General features: G+C 32.4%; 4 protein-coding genes across 5 annotated transcripts in view; 2 read left to right on the forward strand and 2 right to left on the reverse strand.

Moving 5' to 3' along the window:
- LOC111702897 (uncharacterized) overlaps nucleotides 1-6,800 on the forward strand; it is a 10,527-nt gene extending 3,727 nt beyond the window's left edge. Inside the window, exons 4-10 of the mRNA XM_023474701.1 lie at nucleotides 44-131; nucleotides 716-782; nucleotides 2,739-2,807; nucleotides 3,252-3,340; nucleotides 5,339-5,410; nucleotides 5,759-5,842; nucleotides 6,506-6,800. Of these exons, the coding sequence (XP_023330469.1) occupies nucleotides 44-131; nucleotides 716-782; nucleotides 2,739-2,807; nucleotides 3,252-3,340; nucleotides 5,339-5,410; nucleotides 5,759-5,842; nucleotides 6,506-6,557 (521 nt within the window). The 3' untranslated portion in view covers nucleotides 6,558-6,800. The remainder of the gene's footprint in view (nucleotides 1-43; nucleotides 132-715; nucleotides 783-2,738; nucleotides 2,808-3,251; nucleotides 3,341-5,338; nucleotides 5,411-5,758; nucleotides 5,843-6,505) is intronic.
- The window catches only part of LOC111702895 (ero1-like protein), a 41,879-nt gene extending 33,440 nt beyond the window's left edge, over nucleotides 1-8,439 (reverse strand). For both annotated transcript variants that reach the window (XM_023474696.1, XM_023474698.1), the window contains exons 1-2: nucleotides 8,347-8,439; nucleotides 8,094-8,279 (exon numbers count right to left, since the gene is read on the reverse strand). The gene's annotated coding sequence lies outside the window, so the exon portion shown is untranslated. The remainder of the gene's footprint in view (nucleotides 1-8,093; nucleotides 8,280-8,346) is intronic.
- Nucleotides 8,440-8,468: 29 nt separating this feature from the next.
- On the reverse strand, nucleotides 8,469-15,700 carry LOC111702901 (benzil reductase ((S)-benzoin forming)). Its single transcript, XM_023474706.1, has 8 exons — nucleotides 15,583-15,700; nucleotides 14,765-14,830; nucleotides 13,854-13,917; nucleotides 12,766-12,834; nucleotides 10,849-10,909; nucleotides 10,150-10,221; nucleotides 9,751-9,797; nucleotides 8,469-8,514 (listed from the first exon to the last, which is right to left on the reverse strand). The coding sequence occupies exons 1-6, from the start codon at nucleotides 15,653-15,655 to the stop codon at nucleotides 10,192-10,194; spliced, it is 363 nt and encodes a 120-aa protein (XP_023330474.1). The 5' UTR covers nucleotides 15,656-15,700; the 3' UTR covers nucleotides 8,469-8,514; nucleotides 9,751-9,797; nucleotides 10,150-10,191.
- Nucleotides 8,658-9,641, forward strand: LOC111702898 (glycine-rich cell wall structural protein 1.0). Its single transcript, XM_023474702.1, has 2 exons — nucleotides 8,658-8,764; nucleotides 8,868-9,641. The coding sequence occupies exon 2, from the start codon at nucleotides 8,869-8,871 to the stop codon at nucleotides 9,502-9,504; it is 636 nt and encodes a 211-aa protein (XP_023330470.1). The 5' UTR covers nucleotides 8,658-8,764; nucleotide 8,868; the 3' UTR covers nucleotides 9,505-9,641.
- Nucleotides 15,701-18,141: the final 2,441 nt, after the last annotated feature.

Raw genomic sequence — 18,141 nt, forward strand, 5'->3', positions numbered from 1 at the left:
TGATACTTTCTTCGTCAATAATATAGTTCCGTGTTGTCTTCAGGATATAGTTTAGCTGCAGTAGATAAATCTGGTAAAATAGTTGGAGTTAGAGCTGGAGATGTAGTGGAATCTAACGATAGGGTTGGAAGGTGAGTACACGCAGAATACAAGGGACTATTCACGCTAATCTCAACTGATTCTATAGCTTATGAGTGTCATCAATGACCCCAAACATTAAATTAATCGAAAATAAAAGTAAACTTAATTTTAAGTGTCCGCTTGTTAATAATTACGTGAGAATGTTGCCCTTTAATCTTGTATCTGAGCAACTTGTCTCCTTTCAATATCTATCTGTCTTTAAAATTGTTGAATTCTGTCATTTTTTTCTTTGTCGCTGCTGCTGGGGGGAGGGGAGCACCAATTCTCCGGGTGAAGGGATCGGAGGAAGGATCAAATATCTAGGTGAAGAGAGGGGGATGATCAATTCTAAGTAAAGAGAGGGGGAAGGATCAAATATCTAGGTGAAGGGAGGGGGATGATCAATTCTAAGTGAAGGAAGGAGGAAGGATCAATTATCTGGGTGAAGGGTGGGGGATGATTGATCAATTCTAAGTGGGGAAGGATCAAATATCTAGGTGAAGGGAGGGGGATGATCAATTCTAAGAGAAGGGAGGGGGAAGGATCAATTCTCTGGGGAGGATCAACTACCTACCAAAAGTCTAATTTTTTTAAGGTTTCTGGAGAACAGCAGTTTATTTAGAAAATTCATCGTAACGTGGGCCAATTATTCAACAAATAAGGTAGAAACTAAAACAGCGTAAGAGTAATTTTGAGGGTTCGTTCATTCAAAAATGGAGAGATTACTTTTTAAAACATGGGTACTAGGAAGGAGAAAAGGAAAGGTTTAGAAATAAAATGATCTTTAAAATTGTTGATTATTATCATAAAAATCGAAAATGTGATGAGAAAATTTTAAAATATATATTTTGATTTGAACATTTTAACCTTTTATAAAACACTTAGCTTATCTTTAACTGACAAATTCTAAAATAAGGGAAGATTTTTGAACTGATTATTTTCGATGATAAGATTAATTTTTATTTTCTTAACATGTTCCTATACATGACGTCTGTACTTTATTGTATAACTTTCTACATTTTATGTCGTCGTTATTTAATAATCTCAAAAAACTAATTCTTAAAGCGTATCCACACCCAAAGTAGGAGTTTTGAACGTCGATTTTGCGCTCAAACTCAGGATTTACAGATTTTTAAAAAGTTTAATATGTCTCAAATAATTCCGAAAGAAGATTTCCACAACACTGCATACTCAGTTCAACTACCTTACAAAGCCGGTCACTCCCTTTAAATGGGTACGAATAATTAAACTACTTCTCAGTACACTTCGATTACACCAGAGTACCAATTTTACTCTCGTTTCCTTACTTACTTACTTCTTACTATTCATTTGGACATTTTTTAAAGATATGTTAAAACAGATTAAACAGGGGCAATACCAGATTTACAACGCTACCCTTTTAAACCTTAATCTGATCCAATATGAGAAGGATAACGTCATTTTTCTGACTCGAAAAGAGTTAAATTCTGATAATTTCTCAGCTGTTTCTTATAAGTAAGAAATACGCAAGTCAATTTGCAGAGAAACACTATTGTAAGTCGGGCATGTAATCTCTATTCTCTAATCGTAGAGTCACGTGATATCACTATAAAAAATGTTTGTTGGTTATCAATGTATGATTTTTATGTTCTCAATGTATAAAAAATGTTGTTGGTTATCAATGGAAGAAAATGTTTGTTGGTTCTCAATGTGAGAAAAAATGTTTGTTGGTTATCAATGTATGAAAAATGTTTGTTGGTTCTCAATGTATGAACATTTTTTGTTAGTTCTCAATGTATGAACATTTGTTGTTGGTTTTTACTATATGAAAATGTTTTCTGGTTCTCACTGTAAGACATTGTTTGTTGGTTATCAACGTATGAAAATGTTTGTTGGTTATCAACGTATGACAATGTTTGTTGGTTTTCACTGTATGAAAATGTTTGTTGGTTATCACTGTATGAAAATTTTTGTTGTTTATTAACGTATGCAGAAAATGTTTGTTGGTTATCACTGTTTGAAAATATTTGTTGGTTATCAATGAATGAAAATGTTTGTTGGTTATCAATGTATGACAATGTTTGTTGTTTATCAATGTATGAAAAATGTTTGTTGGTTATCAATGTATGAAAATGTTTGTGGGTTATCAATGTATGAAAATGTTTGCTGGTTATCACTGTATGAAAATGTTTGTTGGTCATCAACGTATGAAAATGTTTGTTGGTTATCACTGTATGAAAATGTTTGTTGGTTATCACTGTATGAAAAAAGTTTGTTGGTTATCACTGTATGAAAATGTTTGTTGGTTATCACTGTATGAAAAAAGTTTGTTGATTATCAACGTATGAAAAATGTTTGTTGGTTCTCAATGTATGAAAAATGTTTGTTGGTTCTCAATGTATGAAAAATGTTTGTTGGTTATCAACGTATGCAGAAAATTTTTGTTGGTTATCAACGTATGAAAATGTTTGTTGGTTCTCAATGTATGAAAAATGTTTGATGGTTCTCAATGTATGAAAAATGTTTGTTGGTTTTTTCAATGTATGCAGAAAATGTTTGTTGGTTATCAATGTATGAAAATGTTTGTTGGTTATCAACGTATGCAGAAAATGTTTGTTGTTTATAAAAAATATGTTTAGGACAACTTTGATGTATTTTTCCAGCTGAGGGAGAAATTAAATCACAACACATTCACCTTCATGGACGAGGTAAGCAGGGTGAAAATATATTCAATTTTTCATTTCATTTAATTTTTTATTTTAGATCGTAGTTTTTCATATTTTAACTCTCATTTCTTTCCTAAATTCTTTTTTATTTCCCCATACTTTTTTATATACTAATGCATTTCAAAATCCCTCCATATGTTCCCCTTTTCTTATAATCTCGTAAACCCCGCGAAGCCCTGGTTACTCCTAGTTAAACACGCCCTTTATCTGGACTTAGTCTTAAAATTACGATTTAAGCTATTTTTCCCTTGAAAAGTAAACCCACTCAACTTGGAATCTCAGAACCAAGCTAAGAACATCGTTACCCAATGAATACATTTGAGGCAAATATATCATGACTCCTTGTGTTCCTGAGTTATGATCGAACATAAAAACAAACAGAGATTACTACTTTATCTATATTTATAAAGGGATTGTATTATCCAGGTTGGTGCTTCTAAAGTGTATGATGCAAAGCTTCTCTGTACAAGTAAGACAACAAGATCTAAGGGACTTGGCACAAAATTGGTAGAAAGGTAAAATTTAGAAGGGTTTCTATTTAATTTGTGCAGTTCACAATGTACATTCGAGGTCCCTTTAAGATATGATAAATTTCCATAAACTAATGATGCACAAATGTCCCTTTAACTATTGATGTACCATTGATAACCTTTTAGCTATTGATATTGTTAGGTTCATTAACCTATCATGTACTAGGGTCCCATTATGTAATGATATACTAAAGCCACTTCATCCATTGATGTACATAGGTCCCTTTAACCAATGATGTACCTAGGTCGGCTCAGTTTCATTTGCCATAATACTTTTGCCATAATTATACTTGCCATAATACTTTTGCCATAAGTGACACTTGCCATAAGTTACACTTGCCATAATGGTTACACTTGCCATAATTACACTTGCTATAATTACTTTTGTCATAATTTTCTAATTTCTAAAAAGATGAAAATCGGTCTTTTTTTATTGCAAATGCGGGAAATTTTCCCATGAAAATTCCCAACTTTAGTTTTCTCATTGTTTTAAAACAGAACAGTTGACACAAGTTCAGCTCCATATTTTCTCATAATGAAGGACCCTTTGGTTACCTTTGAGACCACAAGTAAGGGTAAACCAATGGTTCGAGACAGCAACAACTACACCTATGTAGCCAATGCCTTGTCTACAGCAGTGAAGTACTGGAAATGTTCGGTTAAAATGTGCTCAGCTAGAATTCAAACCCGAATTTCTCCCTCCAACCTATGAGAGGATTGCTAACATTGTCCTACAGTATAATACTCTTCCCATAGAAGAGTGCCTAAACCTGATAGCTCATGAACTGTCTCTGCATTAGATTTGTAATTTGTATTCAATTTGTAATTGTAAAAGAAAATATAAATATATGTTTGTTAATTCAAACCATATTTAATTTTAATTATGGCAAGAGTAATTATGGCAAGTGTAATTATGGCAAGTGTAACCATTATGGCAAGTGTAACTTATGGCAAGTGTGACTTATGGCAAGTGTTACTTATGGCAAATGTATTATGGCAAATGTAATTATGGCAAAAATAATTATGGCAAAATATTATGGCAAATGAAACTGAGCCCCTAGGTCCCTTTAACCAATGATGTACCTAGGTCCCTAAAACCAATGATGTACCTAGGTCCCTCTAACCAATGATGTATTAAGGCCCATTTAATCAATGATGTACCTAGGTCCCTTTAACCAATGATGTATTAAGGCCCATTTCATCAATGATGTACCAAGGTTCCTTTAACCAATGATGTATTAAGGCCCATTTAACCAATGATCTACATAGGGCCATCTAATCAATGATGCACCAAGGGCTCTTTAACCAACGATGTACCTAGGTCTCTTTATCCAATGATGTACCTAGGTCCCTTTGTCCAACGATGTATTATGGCCCATTAAACAAATGATGTACCAAGGGCCATTTCACCAGTAATGATGTATTAAGGCCCATATCAATGATGTACCTAGATCCCTTTAACCAATGATGTATTAAGGCCCATTAAACCAATGATGTACCATGGACCATTTCACCAGTAATGTAACTAGGTCCCTTTAACCAATGATTTATTAAGGCCCATATCAATGATGTACCTAGGTCCCTTTAACCAATGATGTATTAAGGCCCATTTAACCAATGATGTACCAAGGACCATTTCACCAATATTGTACCTATGTCCCTTTAACCAATGATGTACCTAAGACCATTTCACCAATAATGTACCTAGGTCCCGTCCAATGATGTATTTAGACGGCCATTTAATCAATGATGTACCATAGGGACATTTCACCAATAATGTACCTAGGTCCCTTTAACCAATGATGTACTTAGGAGGCCATTTAATCAAAGATGTACTACAAAAGTCCCTTTAACCAATGATGTGCTTAGGCGGCCATTTAATCAATGACGTACTTCAATAGTCCCTTTAACCAATGATGTACTTAGGCGGCCATTTAATCAATGATGTACTTCAAAATTCCCTTTAACCCATAATATCCCAAGGTCCTTGGAGATAGCTAAGGAGTATGGATGTGAGTATCAATATGTATTTGCTACAGGAATATACTCTAATAGGTAAAACATAAAAAACCTATTTCTTCAGGGCTCCTTAAAAATGGGGGAGGAATAATGGAAAAATTGCTGGGAGGGGGAAAATGTTGTGCCCCCTGCTACCTTTCCATTTCGATCCATGAAAGAACCATTTACTAATTTTTGACTGATAAAAGGGTGCCGCAGGATTTTTTTCTTTAACAGCCCTCAATTTTCCATGAGTCGACGTCGACAATAAATCCTTAAGCCGCCTCTGTTTTTTGATTTTGAACCATTTAACAAAATCCTCGAATTTAGGAAGTAAAGAATCTTGTTAAGAATGAAATAAATAAAAAGTATTTAAATTTGTTAAATTTTCTATTTATATTTGAGGGTATTTGATAAGCTTGGGTTTGATGTACGGAGTGAAGTGGTGTATGCTGATTTCAAGGATAAGGAGGGGAAACTACTTCTCAGGGAAAACAAATAGATCATATTTTAAAAAGATATTTCTGCAAAGAAAATATAAACGGATTGTTCACCTATTTCTAAATCACACTGACGTAACTTATTTTTAAAAAAGTCTCTCATCTTAAGTTTGAAAAATGTCTCTGAAAGGAAAACACATTTTTCAGCGCTTTAAATATTCATATTTACAAGTAATATACGTTGAGAGACAGATTTTTGTCAGGTGAACCTCTTTAGCAACAATGTCAAGGATTCAGTTCGGAATTGTTGAAGTAACACTTTAATGAAAGGATCACTTAAAAAAAGGTTAACTACTCACTGACAAAAAAATTAATAAAACATTTCATTCCAAAGTTTAAATAAACGTCATGATTAGAATATTGTATTTGTACAGTGATAACCATTAAACAATGAAATAGGAAGACGACATTTGATGGAAATAGTTACACTACAGACTTACTAAATCACAAATTTAGTGCCGTGGATCTGTTTACACTGCACACTTATGATGTCCTATGGTCATCGGACTTTTGAAGTTATTGTTTTACAAGTCGTCTTCCTATTTGAGATTTTCTGGTTTTCACTGTATAAAAAATAGAAATTAGTATTTTAACTATTGAAAAAAATTTCAAATTTTATTGATTTTATTTTGACGATCTATTCTTTCTACAGTAATACGGCTCCGCACGACAGGGTGAAGGTTCGAACCAAGAAGATAGAATAGAAGCATCCTTTTGACCTTATTAAGTTGCTATGACAGATCCCAGTGATATTTTCTATTAGTTTTCCTTGATCAAAATCCATCAGGTTTTCCTGCTTTTTTATGCTTAATTTTTACTGTTGTTTATTCCGATAAAATATAGGGGTGTATATTTCCCTTAATATTATCCCCCCCTCTCCCAGAAATTAAAAAACTTTCTTAAGGTTTTATTGCTGCATTGGGGAAAATAAATTATTTTTTTGTGGAAAAAGTATCAAAAAGAATGAAAAAAATTGCCTTCTGCTGTCCCATTTTTCATTTTCCCTAAATCATCCCNTTCTGAAACATATACACTCCTGTGCAGTGAAAATGTGTTACAAAACAATTAGGAAATAAGTTTAATTGTTAAATAAAGTCAATATATATGTATGTTATCCAATTCATAATAGTAAATAAATATAAAAAACTAGATTAAATTTTACCATCTTTTGACCAGCACTACCAACCCATGATTCCCGGGATGTAAAGATACTAAACGGTCCCTTGGGACAATTTTTTGAGAAAAATAAAAAGCGATTTTAACCTAAACAACGATTTCGGAAAATTTGAATTTCGATAAAAAGTAAAATTCCATGAATTTTCTTGTAAAGATGATAATTAAAATTGTTATTTCTTTATCAATATTGCGTTATTCTAAAATTCAAGACATTTGGTGATGAATGTTGGCACTTTTCGGAATATATGTTTTGATTGAATAATGATGTGTTAAAAGAGAAGTTTGAACATAGTTGAAAACTTAAAAGGTCGTCATATTGAATTATATTGATACCCTCTCCATATTATGCCTAATTTAACAGTTTTCATTAATTGATTGTGCATCGAGCTCTATTTTTAAAAATCTTTTACCAGCACATTTTATAACTTTTTACTGGTGTCGAAATTCTTAAAACGTAGGTCTAAACATTTAAAAACCAGAACTTCTTCAGTGACATTTTCTCTGGACTTTTTTCCAAAAAATTTTTTCCTGTGACAAGTTTACTTTAAGGAAGCCAAAGCGTAATTTCAAGTGGACCTCCGTCTGATTCACAACGGTACACTCAAAAGCTTTGTCTGAATTTAAAGAATTTAAGTTGCGGCTTAAATCCGCCAAAACCCGGGTTGAATTGAGCGCCGGCTTAAATCTTGAAACATTTGATACAATTTTAAGTGAAACCAACCATAATTAAGCCGCGGCTTAAATTCAAACCGCTGCTCAAATTCTTTAAATTCGGCCTCTGGTATTAGATCTCATAATCTCGAAAACGATTATCATCAACAGTGTTGACTCTTCACAAGTAGCTTGTGCATTTCTACTGCAAGAAAATATATAGGAATTATCAGAATTTAACACTTTGAAACCTAGAAAACCCAAAATATCTTCCACATTATGAAATCAGAAGGTTTCAAGGGTACCGTTGTGAATCGGGCATTGTCATTTTGAAATTTCGCTTAAAGTCCCTTTAAAACCAATGTATCCTCTTTATCAATATTCAATAATCATTAAAAAAAATAGATTCCTACCTTCCACTTTGATGTAGTTTTCTCTTATCTTTTTCACATCAATACGTGTAACAATAGATCACTCACTTTTTAACTCTGAAAACATAATTGAATAACATTTTAAAGACAGGAGGTGCAAAAACAAAACATTTATGATTATATCTCCATCCAGATCCGCCATTTTGTTCCGATGACAAACAGGAATCCCTGAACACAATTCTTGTTATAAATCAGAAGTACAAATTTTAACGATCCATTTAATTACTCTGTTTACCTCATAGTCTAGAAGGGTGAGAAGGGAGAGGTGTCTAGTAGAATTGAGGCAGGAACCAGAAAACTCGTTTTCCCAATAATCCATTAGTAAGGAATATCTTGACCGTCCCAAGCTATAAATCTACCAGAATCAAGACTAGTAGCTCCATCAATTATCTCCAAAAGTTTGCTGAAATAAACATATTTTATTCACTTAATTTTAAACGTATGAATTGTATAACCATTTATTGCGATGTATTTTATAAGGTTTGTTTGGCAGAGTTGGATTAAAAGGGGGGGGGGGTAGAGTTATGTTTGTAAAGTGACCATTCAACCTCTACGCACTTTGGGTTATTTTAGCACGCAGACGCAATAATCTTAATAAACTCCAGACTCTGCAGTCTTAATCTTGAACTCATTAAACAAACAGCTTACTCCAGGTAATCGCTACAGTTGAATAATATAAGATTGATAAACCGACTAGACACTTAATATTCAACAGTTCTACACTTTGTGCATAGTTTTTAAACAAATCTTTTCTAGAATGAATAAATTGAGATTGAGCTGGCTTTCAGCTATTCTACTGCTACTGGGAGAGTCTTATTCCGCTCCACAATATGGGCAAGCAGCCACTGGAGCTCAAGCACAGGCAGGAGCCGGAGGTTATGGAGGGGCTGGTGGAGCGACTGGAGCGCAAAGTCAAGCAGGAGCAGCAGGTTACGGAGGGGCCAGCGGAGCGGCCGGGGCACAAGCAGGAGCCGGGGGTTATGGAGGGGCCGGCGGAGCGGCCGGAGCACAAGCTCAGTCACAAGCCACAGGAGGAGGTTATGGTGGATATGGCACTACTGGCGCTCAAGCGCAATCTCAATCCTTGGCTTTAGGCAACGGTGGAGGTTCTTTATCACAGTCTCAGTCACAGGCACAAGCCGGAGCCGCGGGTGGAGCAGGAGGAGCTGGAGGAGCTGGTGCACAAGCTCAGGCTCAATCACAAGCTCAAAGTGCAGGATATGTTGGTAATCATGCGGGACATAATGGATATTTAGGAGGATATGATGATTATCCCGGACAGCGTGGAGGTTATGGCGGATCCAGGGGCGGATACGGCGGATACCGTGGTGGGTATCGTGGACATCAAGGTGGTTATGGAGGGTATCGTGGCGGATATCGTGGAGGATATTAAATACTAAGAATTGAAGAAGATTTAATCAAGAAAATATTTAAACATAAATAATGTTCCACGCTCTAACTTACTGATGTACACTGTACAGTTATACAAATACTTTTTAGCTGCTAATAAAAATATCTTAATAATCGAAATCATTTCAAAGAAACAATTTTTAAGATTGAGATGGAGGGGGTTGAGGAAGTTTTACTGAAGGATTTATGACAAAAAATTCGAAAATAATGAGAAAAAAGTTTTCTTTACCTGACTGTAAATTCTGTAGTAAACAATTTATCCTGAGGAACACCTTTCTAAACAAAATTTTTTTTTCTTTTTGTGAACAAAATTTTTTTCATTTCGAAGGGATTCAAGTTGAAATAATGCTTGCTTTAATGTCCATCGTCTAAGATTAAAATTGTTTAAACAGTGCTAGGAATGAAGATTCTATTTTTATGTTTGTCCGAATCCATTTCATTAATAATTCTTCCTGTCGCGGTTATTTCTAATAATAAAAAATTCCTTAATATTTGCCTTTTTATTACTTTTTTTTACAAAAACTTGCTTGATCATTTATCAAAAGGTGTGTTTTTCTGTTTTTATAGATTAATTTTGCTGGTTTTTGGCCCAAGGATCCGGTTCATATATCCGTATATTTCTTTTTACCTGGTGTCCTGCGTGGATTATCTCCTCCCAGTTTTAACCATTTCAACGTACAATGTTAGACAGAAAAAAATTCTAGAAACATCAAAAAATATGTTAACTTAATTTTATGTGCATTTCGACCTAAAATGTATTTCTAAGTGCCAAATCATCAAACCATCAATATTTTTGAGAAATAACGATAAATTTTAATGTGTTCTTCCAATCAAAATACATTAATAAACATCTGCGAATGTCATAATATTGCATTTGATGTCAAACATTGTGTTGAACTGCTTAAAATAATAGGGGGAGATGAACCCACCGTAGGGAGATGAACTGGTTAAAATAATAGGGGGAGATGAACCCACCGTAGGGAGATGAACTGGTTAAAATAATAGGGGGAGATGAACCCACCGTAGGGAGATGAACTGGTTAAAATAATAGGGGGAGATGAACCCACCGTAGGGAGATGAACTGGTTAAAATAATAGGGGGAGATGAGCCCACCGTAGGGAGATGAACTGACCCACGACACCGGATAAAAAGGGCCAAAGGAAAAATACCAAACTAATTATCAACATAAGAAGTTTTCTTGTGGATGAAATTATACGAGTATGTATTTTCCTGAAAACTAACTCTCCCAAAAGGAGGCTTTCGAAAATAATAATGTTATGTATGTTTGAATAACAGATAACACATCCCCCCCCCCCAAGTGATGTACCTGATATGGTTTGGACAGGTCTGTGTCTGTTGTCCCAGGGTGTAGAGATAAACAAATGACCCTGAAAAAACGTTAAACAATTTTTATTATTTTGAGGGTTGAGCTCCTCGCCACTCCCCATGTCAGCTTGGGTTTCATGTTTTTGACATAAACTAAATTAATCACTTAATCAAAATATGTATTAATAAAGGTTAACATCATCAGGTTGCAAAGCTTTAGATTCGAAAATTATTGTGTTGTGGCAAGTGTTCAATTCCATTATCCGAAAACTAAATTTTGACAAGTTTACAACCAGGGGCGTTCAAGAGCTTTAGTGTAAGAGGGGGGGGGGATCATCTTCTGCGCGCGTGAGCCCGCCAAAATATTTTTGCTGTCTTTTAAACTATGAATTCTATGAATTCTTTGAACTATGAAAAAGCCTAACTTTGAAATAATGTCTACACCATCAGGTTTCAAAGAAATAGGGATTAGAAATTTGAGTTTGTGGCAAAAACGAATAGTAATGAAGAGGATAAAAACATGTCTTTTGATATCAAGTTTTCCCCCCCAGTTCATCAGAATAATAACAGAACAGAAGTTCAACAATTTGTGTAAAAAAAATTTAAATGATGAAAAACTTGGATTTGATGTCCAATTTTTCTTTTCTTTTTAAATTACTTAAAATATTTTTATCACAGAAGGATAAATTAAGTTGCCTTTTAGAATAAAGTTTTTCAGTTTTTCTCTATATAAAATCATTTCATACACGAGACACCCTGCAAGGGGAGGGGGGCACGTGCACCCAGTGCCCACCCCTTGTACGCCTCTGTTTACAACTTATTAAAATATCTAATAAAAATACGCACAAATTGAGGACAATTACAACATCTCTTTTCACAAACATACAGTTGCCTGACTGCCTCCGAAAAGAGCGGACCTATCCTATGTGGTCCCAGAATTACAGCCTGGAGGAGCGCCAAGTTTAATTACGCAACTCGTACCCTACAGGGGAAGCATGGAATGTACATAGATTAAAAAAACTTCATCTTTAGGTTGGTGAACTGAAAGAAGGAGTTTAACCCCTGATGGGTATACAAGCTTTACAAGCTATGCACCATAATACAGGCTTTTTACTCAACCAAATGTGAGGACTGGACTGCTATGGAAGATTCTCTCAAGACAGCTTAACTCCCCATTTTGCAAAGGGGGTGCAGTTATGGGTTTCCTTAATCCCCCTTAACTCGGAAAGAGTATAATAAATAAGGACAACAGGGAGCAATCCCCTATACCCGCCCTCCTACAAACTTCCTTATATCTCTCCTACCTGCTCCACAACTTGATGTCAAAATAACTATTTGGAAAGACCTTAAACAAGATAAACAAGAAAACAGAGGAAAATATCAAACAGGAAAATTAGAAAATGTGTTTTAATGTGGGATGGGAGACGTCTCTCCCCCCTGTATATATTCTACCAATTAAATGTTCTAGAAAGTGTTTAGAATATGACAAAAGCAAAAACATCTGCAAATAATTTAATAAGATAGGAGAGGGTACTGACTTGCTCACTAACCCTTCCCCCCCCCCAGAATGCTTTATCAAAGTCCTTAGAAAAGAAAGCAAGGTCAAATGGATATAGTGTTCGGAAAAATGCAAAATCTTTTTGAAAGTAGTTCTTTCTTGTAAAGTGGCTAATTACAAGGAAACCTCTTTTCTTTATTTTCAAAATTAGCTGATATATGATTGAAAGATGTATGAAAGATCTAAAAACAAGAAGAAAATGAAGAACAAGAAATATAGAAATCTCAGAACATTTTCATCTGATATCGTATAAATATTAAAAAATATTGCAAAATTAAATTAATATAAATAATTAAAGGTAAATTTTTTTTACAAACATGCAACAGATCTTAAGGATGGATCAGAATTTCAATTGTTCACCTGTTCTTCCCTCGCCCTAGCTCAAGAGATAAACATTTTGTCGCCATATTCATCCCAGATTTAGACATTCTTAAATACAGATTTACAGAACATATTCATCCCAGATTTAAACATTTATAAATACAGATTTACAGAACATATTCATCCCGGATTTAAACATTCATAAATACAGATTTACAGAACATATTCATCCCAGATTTAAACATTCATAAATACAGATTTACAGAACATATTCATCCCGGATTTAAACATTCATAAATACAGATTTACAGAACATATTCATCCCAGATTTAAATATTCTTAAATACAGATTTACAGAACATATTCATCCCAGATTTAAACATTCATAAATACAGATTTACAGAACATATTCATCCCAGATTTAAACATTCATAAATACAGATTTACAGAACATATTCATCCCGGATTTAAACATTCATAAATACAGATTTACAGAACATGTTCATCTAATATTTAGACATATCTTATTTATCTTATTTAAGTTTAGAATCTGCAATATCCATAGGACATTCTTTACTTAAAACTTTTAAAATTTAACTCAGAAACGTAGTTTCTTCAGAAACGTAGTTTCTTCACTCATGTATTTTCTTCACTCGTGTAGTTTCTTCACTTTAAAATCTTCTATTTTCCTTGTTTACAAAATGCAACGATAATCAAATAGATTCTAGTACAATAGATGGAAACGTAGAATTTGTACACTCTCAGTACAGCTGTATTCTGACGTCATAAGTGTCAATTCAGTTTTTGTGTCCGACAAATTTATTAATAATAGTGTTAATTTTAGAATCAAGTGCTTATCTTACAGTAAATTAAGTGCAATTTTATGTGTTCTTTAGTTTTAGCTTTTACACTTTTTATTTAATCTTGTAAAACAAGTCATCCAATGTAAGAAAATTTTATTTTCCTTGTTATATTTGACACTTGTGACGTAATGCATAATTAGTTCATTTTTCTGTTGCCACCTATAGTACTTGATACTCTATTTGACGATAATGTAGTGACAAAATAAGAAAAGTTATATTAGAGAAAGAAGGGAGGGGGGAGGGGGATTATATTTGTATCTGTACCTGTATGAATACCATCCTCCCAACCTATTATCTGATATAGAACCAACACGTGCACTCATATTAACTAGACAATCCACTTTTTCAACATGGTTTCACTTTTTTCTCCCATTTTTATTAGATTCTAATAAAGAAAACGTACAAACAGCTTATCCGGCACACTGCTCAGAATGTGATTAAAAGAGAAGCTAGAAAGAAATCTCCCTAATCAAAGACGTCATGTAATACTTTAGTAATGTATCAGAAACCCCTATAATATTGGATTCTTACAAGTTTTACGCAGATATACCTATTTTGCTGAAATTGCGTATAATCAATCAATAAGTCTTGTAATAATAATAATAATGTATTTTTTTCTGTTCAGACGAAATGTAAATTAAACCTTTAAGATAAACATTATACATTTTACGCATTTTTACTAATAATTCTGTAAGAGCAATCCAGAATACAAACTTTCTATGTTAACAGGGACAAATTGAAAAAAGGCTGTTGGTGGCTTAAAAAATCAATTTTTCTAGAAAATTTTTAAGGCCATAAAGTAATTTAGCCATTATTTAATGTTTCTACTGTTATTTGATAAAATATTATTTTTTCTGTGAATAAATTTTTTTTGAAATATTTACATATCGTCTGCAGGGGCGTATTCAGGAATTTGTCCAGGGGGAGACTTAAATTTTTTTCTCTTTCCAGGGAGGGCTCAACACCCGTTGGGGCCTGAAAACCCACTAAAATCAATAGATTTCACTGGTCCATAGCCCCCCCCCTGAATACGCCTCTGATCGTCTGAGCAGTGTGTCAGGAACTTAAAAGAGATAGTTAGATAATATCTAACTTTTTTAAAGAAAACATATGTTTATTGTTTAGTGTTTCTCTCCTTTTGTCTGGCAACAAAGTTAAAAAGTGAAGTTGGATTCCTATGACAGAAGAGTGAGATTTTTTAGGATCCTCCTTAAACTGCTGTGATCCCACCAAACCAGTTCCTGATACAAGAAATACTTATTTATAATTTAAAAGGTTTAAAAAATATTAAAACCAAATATTTGGAATCAAAATCAAAAATCATTAAACAATAAACATGTCAGAAAATTAATAAAATCTAGGCTATTTAAGGGCTCGTTTTTACAAGAAAAACATTCTTATCTGTTTTATTGGTTATAACGGGAAACACTTCGAAAATTGCTCCGACGCAGAATTTCTTACAAGGGTAATTAGTCGCTTCAGCCTTTCTAGCTATGTGCAATGTGCATCCTTGAAATCATCTCTAGATTTTTTGGAAGATTTACCCATCTCAAAGTCCTTTTGCAAAAAATTTTAGTTTATCTTTAGATTGTCAAATTTAAGATTTATAAAAACGAGACATTTTCTCAAATAAAATTTTTAAATGGTTTCAAGATACCATCATCATTTAATAAAATTTGGAATTCCGTTTATAATACATTTAAACCAATATCAAATCAAAACAAAGAAAAGTTAAAAAAACAATTTTAGTGAAAAGTGTAATTTCATAATATTAATTTTCATAATTCAAAACTATGTGTTGAGAATTTCGCTGTCCAGAATCGATATACGGAATAATCTAATTCCTTTTCGATAGCATGTGGTTGTCATACCATGCAGTGATAACTATAATTGAGTGATCATTATTTATCCTCTTTTAAAGTGACCACATTAGACCTTAGAAGAAATATCCATCTGACAAACTACAACATTTTTATTATTTAAAAGTATTTTCCTTTTTGTAGAAGAGGAGCAAGATGTTTGGCCATCAAGAGAGGAGCAAACGTGTTGACCGTAAAGGTGGACATCAGCCCTTCAGCTGTTACATCTGGAACATTGAGAACATATAATTAAGATTTTTCCTGTAAATAAAAAAGCCGCCATAATATTACCAGAAAACTGAGAACCAGAAAACAATGAAAATGTTTTCGTTGTTTTTTCACTTTTGAATCATAAAGGTTTTTGCTTTTATTAAAAATGTGCCCGAAACATTTTTTTTAAATTTATTATTTGCATCCATTTCAAATTAGTATAAGGAAGAAAAAAGGCAACATTTTACAAATCTTTTAGTTGCCGAAGGATAGTTTAGAAGTCACATATTTTGTGTTGTAAAACTCTGGATCAAGTATTGATCTCTATCTCATGTAGAGTGTAAACCTACGGGTCAATTTAATTATTCTTTAATATCCCGTGATGGTATACACTGCAGGGATAATTATGATAAAGGGATCAAGCATTGTCCTCTTAGAAAGTGCCCACATTGGATATCGAGATCAAGTGTTAAAGGTTAATAAAATCAAAACGAAAGTATAAAAATGGAACAATTAAGAAGTACGTGCTGCAGGGAGAGGGGGGGAGGGGGAGGAAATCTCTTTGCAAAGGAAAAATATCCTGAACGTTTCTATCCATTAGGTTTCAATTCAATATATGACCCAGATTAAAAACATTAAAATTGTTTACTTTATTCAAAATATTTGCATCATTTATTAAAAACTTTATTGTGAAAAAGATTTAAAATAAAAAATAAAAAAAAAAGTTAAACGAACATTTCGAACAAAAAAATTCTGGAAATCTCAAAATTCAAAAAAGCATTTTCATTAAAAATGGTTTCCTAGTTTATTATATTTCTGTTTGACAAAGTCTGCCATAGTTTTTATATTCTCTTCATTGCTGACGTCACAGGGGATTATTTCAGTGTTCTTCAGCGATCTGTCACCAATCAATCAATCAATTAAAACGTTCTTTTGAGATTTTTGAGTGTTATTTCTTTTATTATAAACAGCAACAATTGATATGTTTCACACTTAAACAACATTTTCATTATTTCCCTTAAGGCATTGAAAAATATGTCTAACAGAATCATCAATGATTCACAAAGTTGCCTTTTATTGTATAATCAAAGAGGAATTTTTTTGGAACTTGCGGTCGCTCCATTTTAGCAGGTTTTAAGTAAGAAAAGGCAGAAAAAAACCAAAGTTTTAATTATACCTTGAATCTTAAAGATATAACTTGATTCTTAAAAATATAACTAAAATCTAAAGATATAACTTGATTCATAAAAATATAACTAAATTCTAAAGATATAACTTGATTCTTAAAGGTATAACTTGATTCTTAAAGATATAACTTGATTCTTAAAGATATAACTTGATTCTAAAAGATATAACTTGATACTTAAAGGTATACCTTGATTCTTAAAGATATAACTTGATTCTTAAAGGTATAACTTGATTCTTAAAGATATAACTTAATTCTTACAGATATACCTTGATTCTTAAAGGTTTAACTTGATTCTTAAAGATGTAACTTGATTCTTAAAGATATAACTTGATACCTAAAGGTATAACTTGATTTTTAAAGATATAACTTGATTCTTAAAGATATAACTTGATTCTTAAAGGTATAACTTGATTCTTAAAGGTATAACTTGATTCTTAAAGATATAACTTGATTCTAAAAGATATAACTTAATTCTTAAATGTATAACTTGATTCTTAAAGATATAACTTGATTCTTAAAGATATAACTTGATTCTAAAAGATATAACTTGATACTTAAAGATATAACTTGATTCATAAAGATATAACTTGATTCTTAAAGATATAACTTAATTCTTAAAGATATACCTTGATTCTTAAATGTATAACTTGATACTTAAAGATATAACTTAATTATTAAAAATATAACTTGATTCTTAAATGTATAACTTGATTCTTAAAGATATAACTTGATTCTTAAAAATATAACTTGATACTTAAAGGTATAACTTGATTCTTAAAGGTATAACTTGATTCTTAAAGATATAACTTGATTCTAAAAGATATAACTTAATACTTAAAGGTATTACTTGTTTCTTAAAGAAATAACTTGTTTCTTAAAGAAATAACTTGTTTCTTAGAGAAATAACTTAATTCTTAAAAATATAACTTGAAAATATAACTTGATTCTAAAAATATAACTTGATTTTTAAAGGTATAACTTGATTCTAAAAATATAACTTGATTCTAAAAATATAACTTGATTTTTAAAGGTATAACTTGATCCTAAAAATATAACTTGATTCTAAAAATATAACTAAATTCTAAAAATATAACTTGATTTGAAAAGAAATAAATTGATTCTAAAAGTCGTCTACATATTTAAGAGTTACGTCATTTAAAATAAATTTATGATTCAATCACTCAATGATATTTTTGATTATTTTCCTGAGTTTTGCATTGTCTGGATCTCGACACAAAGCCAGTACTTGAACATTATTACGCAAACTTAAAAGAAATAAGAAAAATATCCATTT

Source organism: Eurytemora carolleeae, unplaced genomic scaffold (genome assembly GCF_000591075.1).
Source record: "Eurytemora carolleeae unplaced genomic scaffold, Eaff_2.0 scaffold313, whole genome shotgun sequence".
NCBI classification, from domain to species: domain Eukaryota; kingdom Metazoa; phylum Arthropoda; class Copepoda; order Calanoida; family Temoridae; genus Eurytemora; species Eurytemora carolleeae.

Excerpts from the sequence above, each read along its gene's own strand:
- LOC111702898 (XM_023474702.1), top strand. The coding sequence starts at position 8,869 with ATGAATAAATTGAGATTGAGCTGGCTTTCAGCTATTCTACTGCTACTG.
- LOC111702901 (XM_023474706.1), bottom strand. The coding sequence starts at position 15,655 with ATGTCCACCTTTACGGTCAACACGTTTGCTCCTCTCTTGATGGCCAAA. Across the intron at positions 14,831-15,582 it reads TGCTCCTCTTCTACAAAAAG|GAACTGGTTTGGTGGGATCA; the intron begins GAAAATACTTTT and ends TTCTTGTATCAG. Across the intron at positions 13,918-14,764 it reads ATCTCACTCTTCTGTCATAG|TTAATATGAGTGCACGTGTT; the intron begins GAATCCAACTTC and ends TGGATTGTCTAG.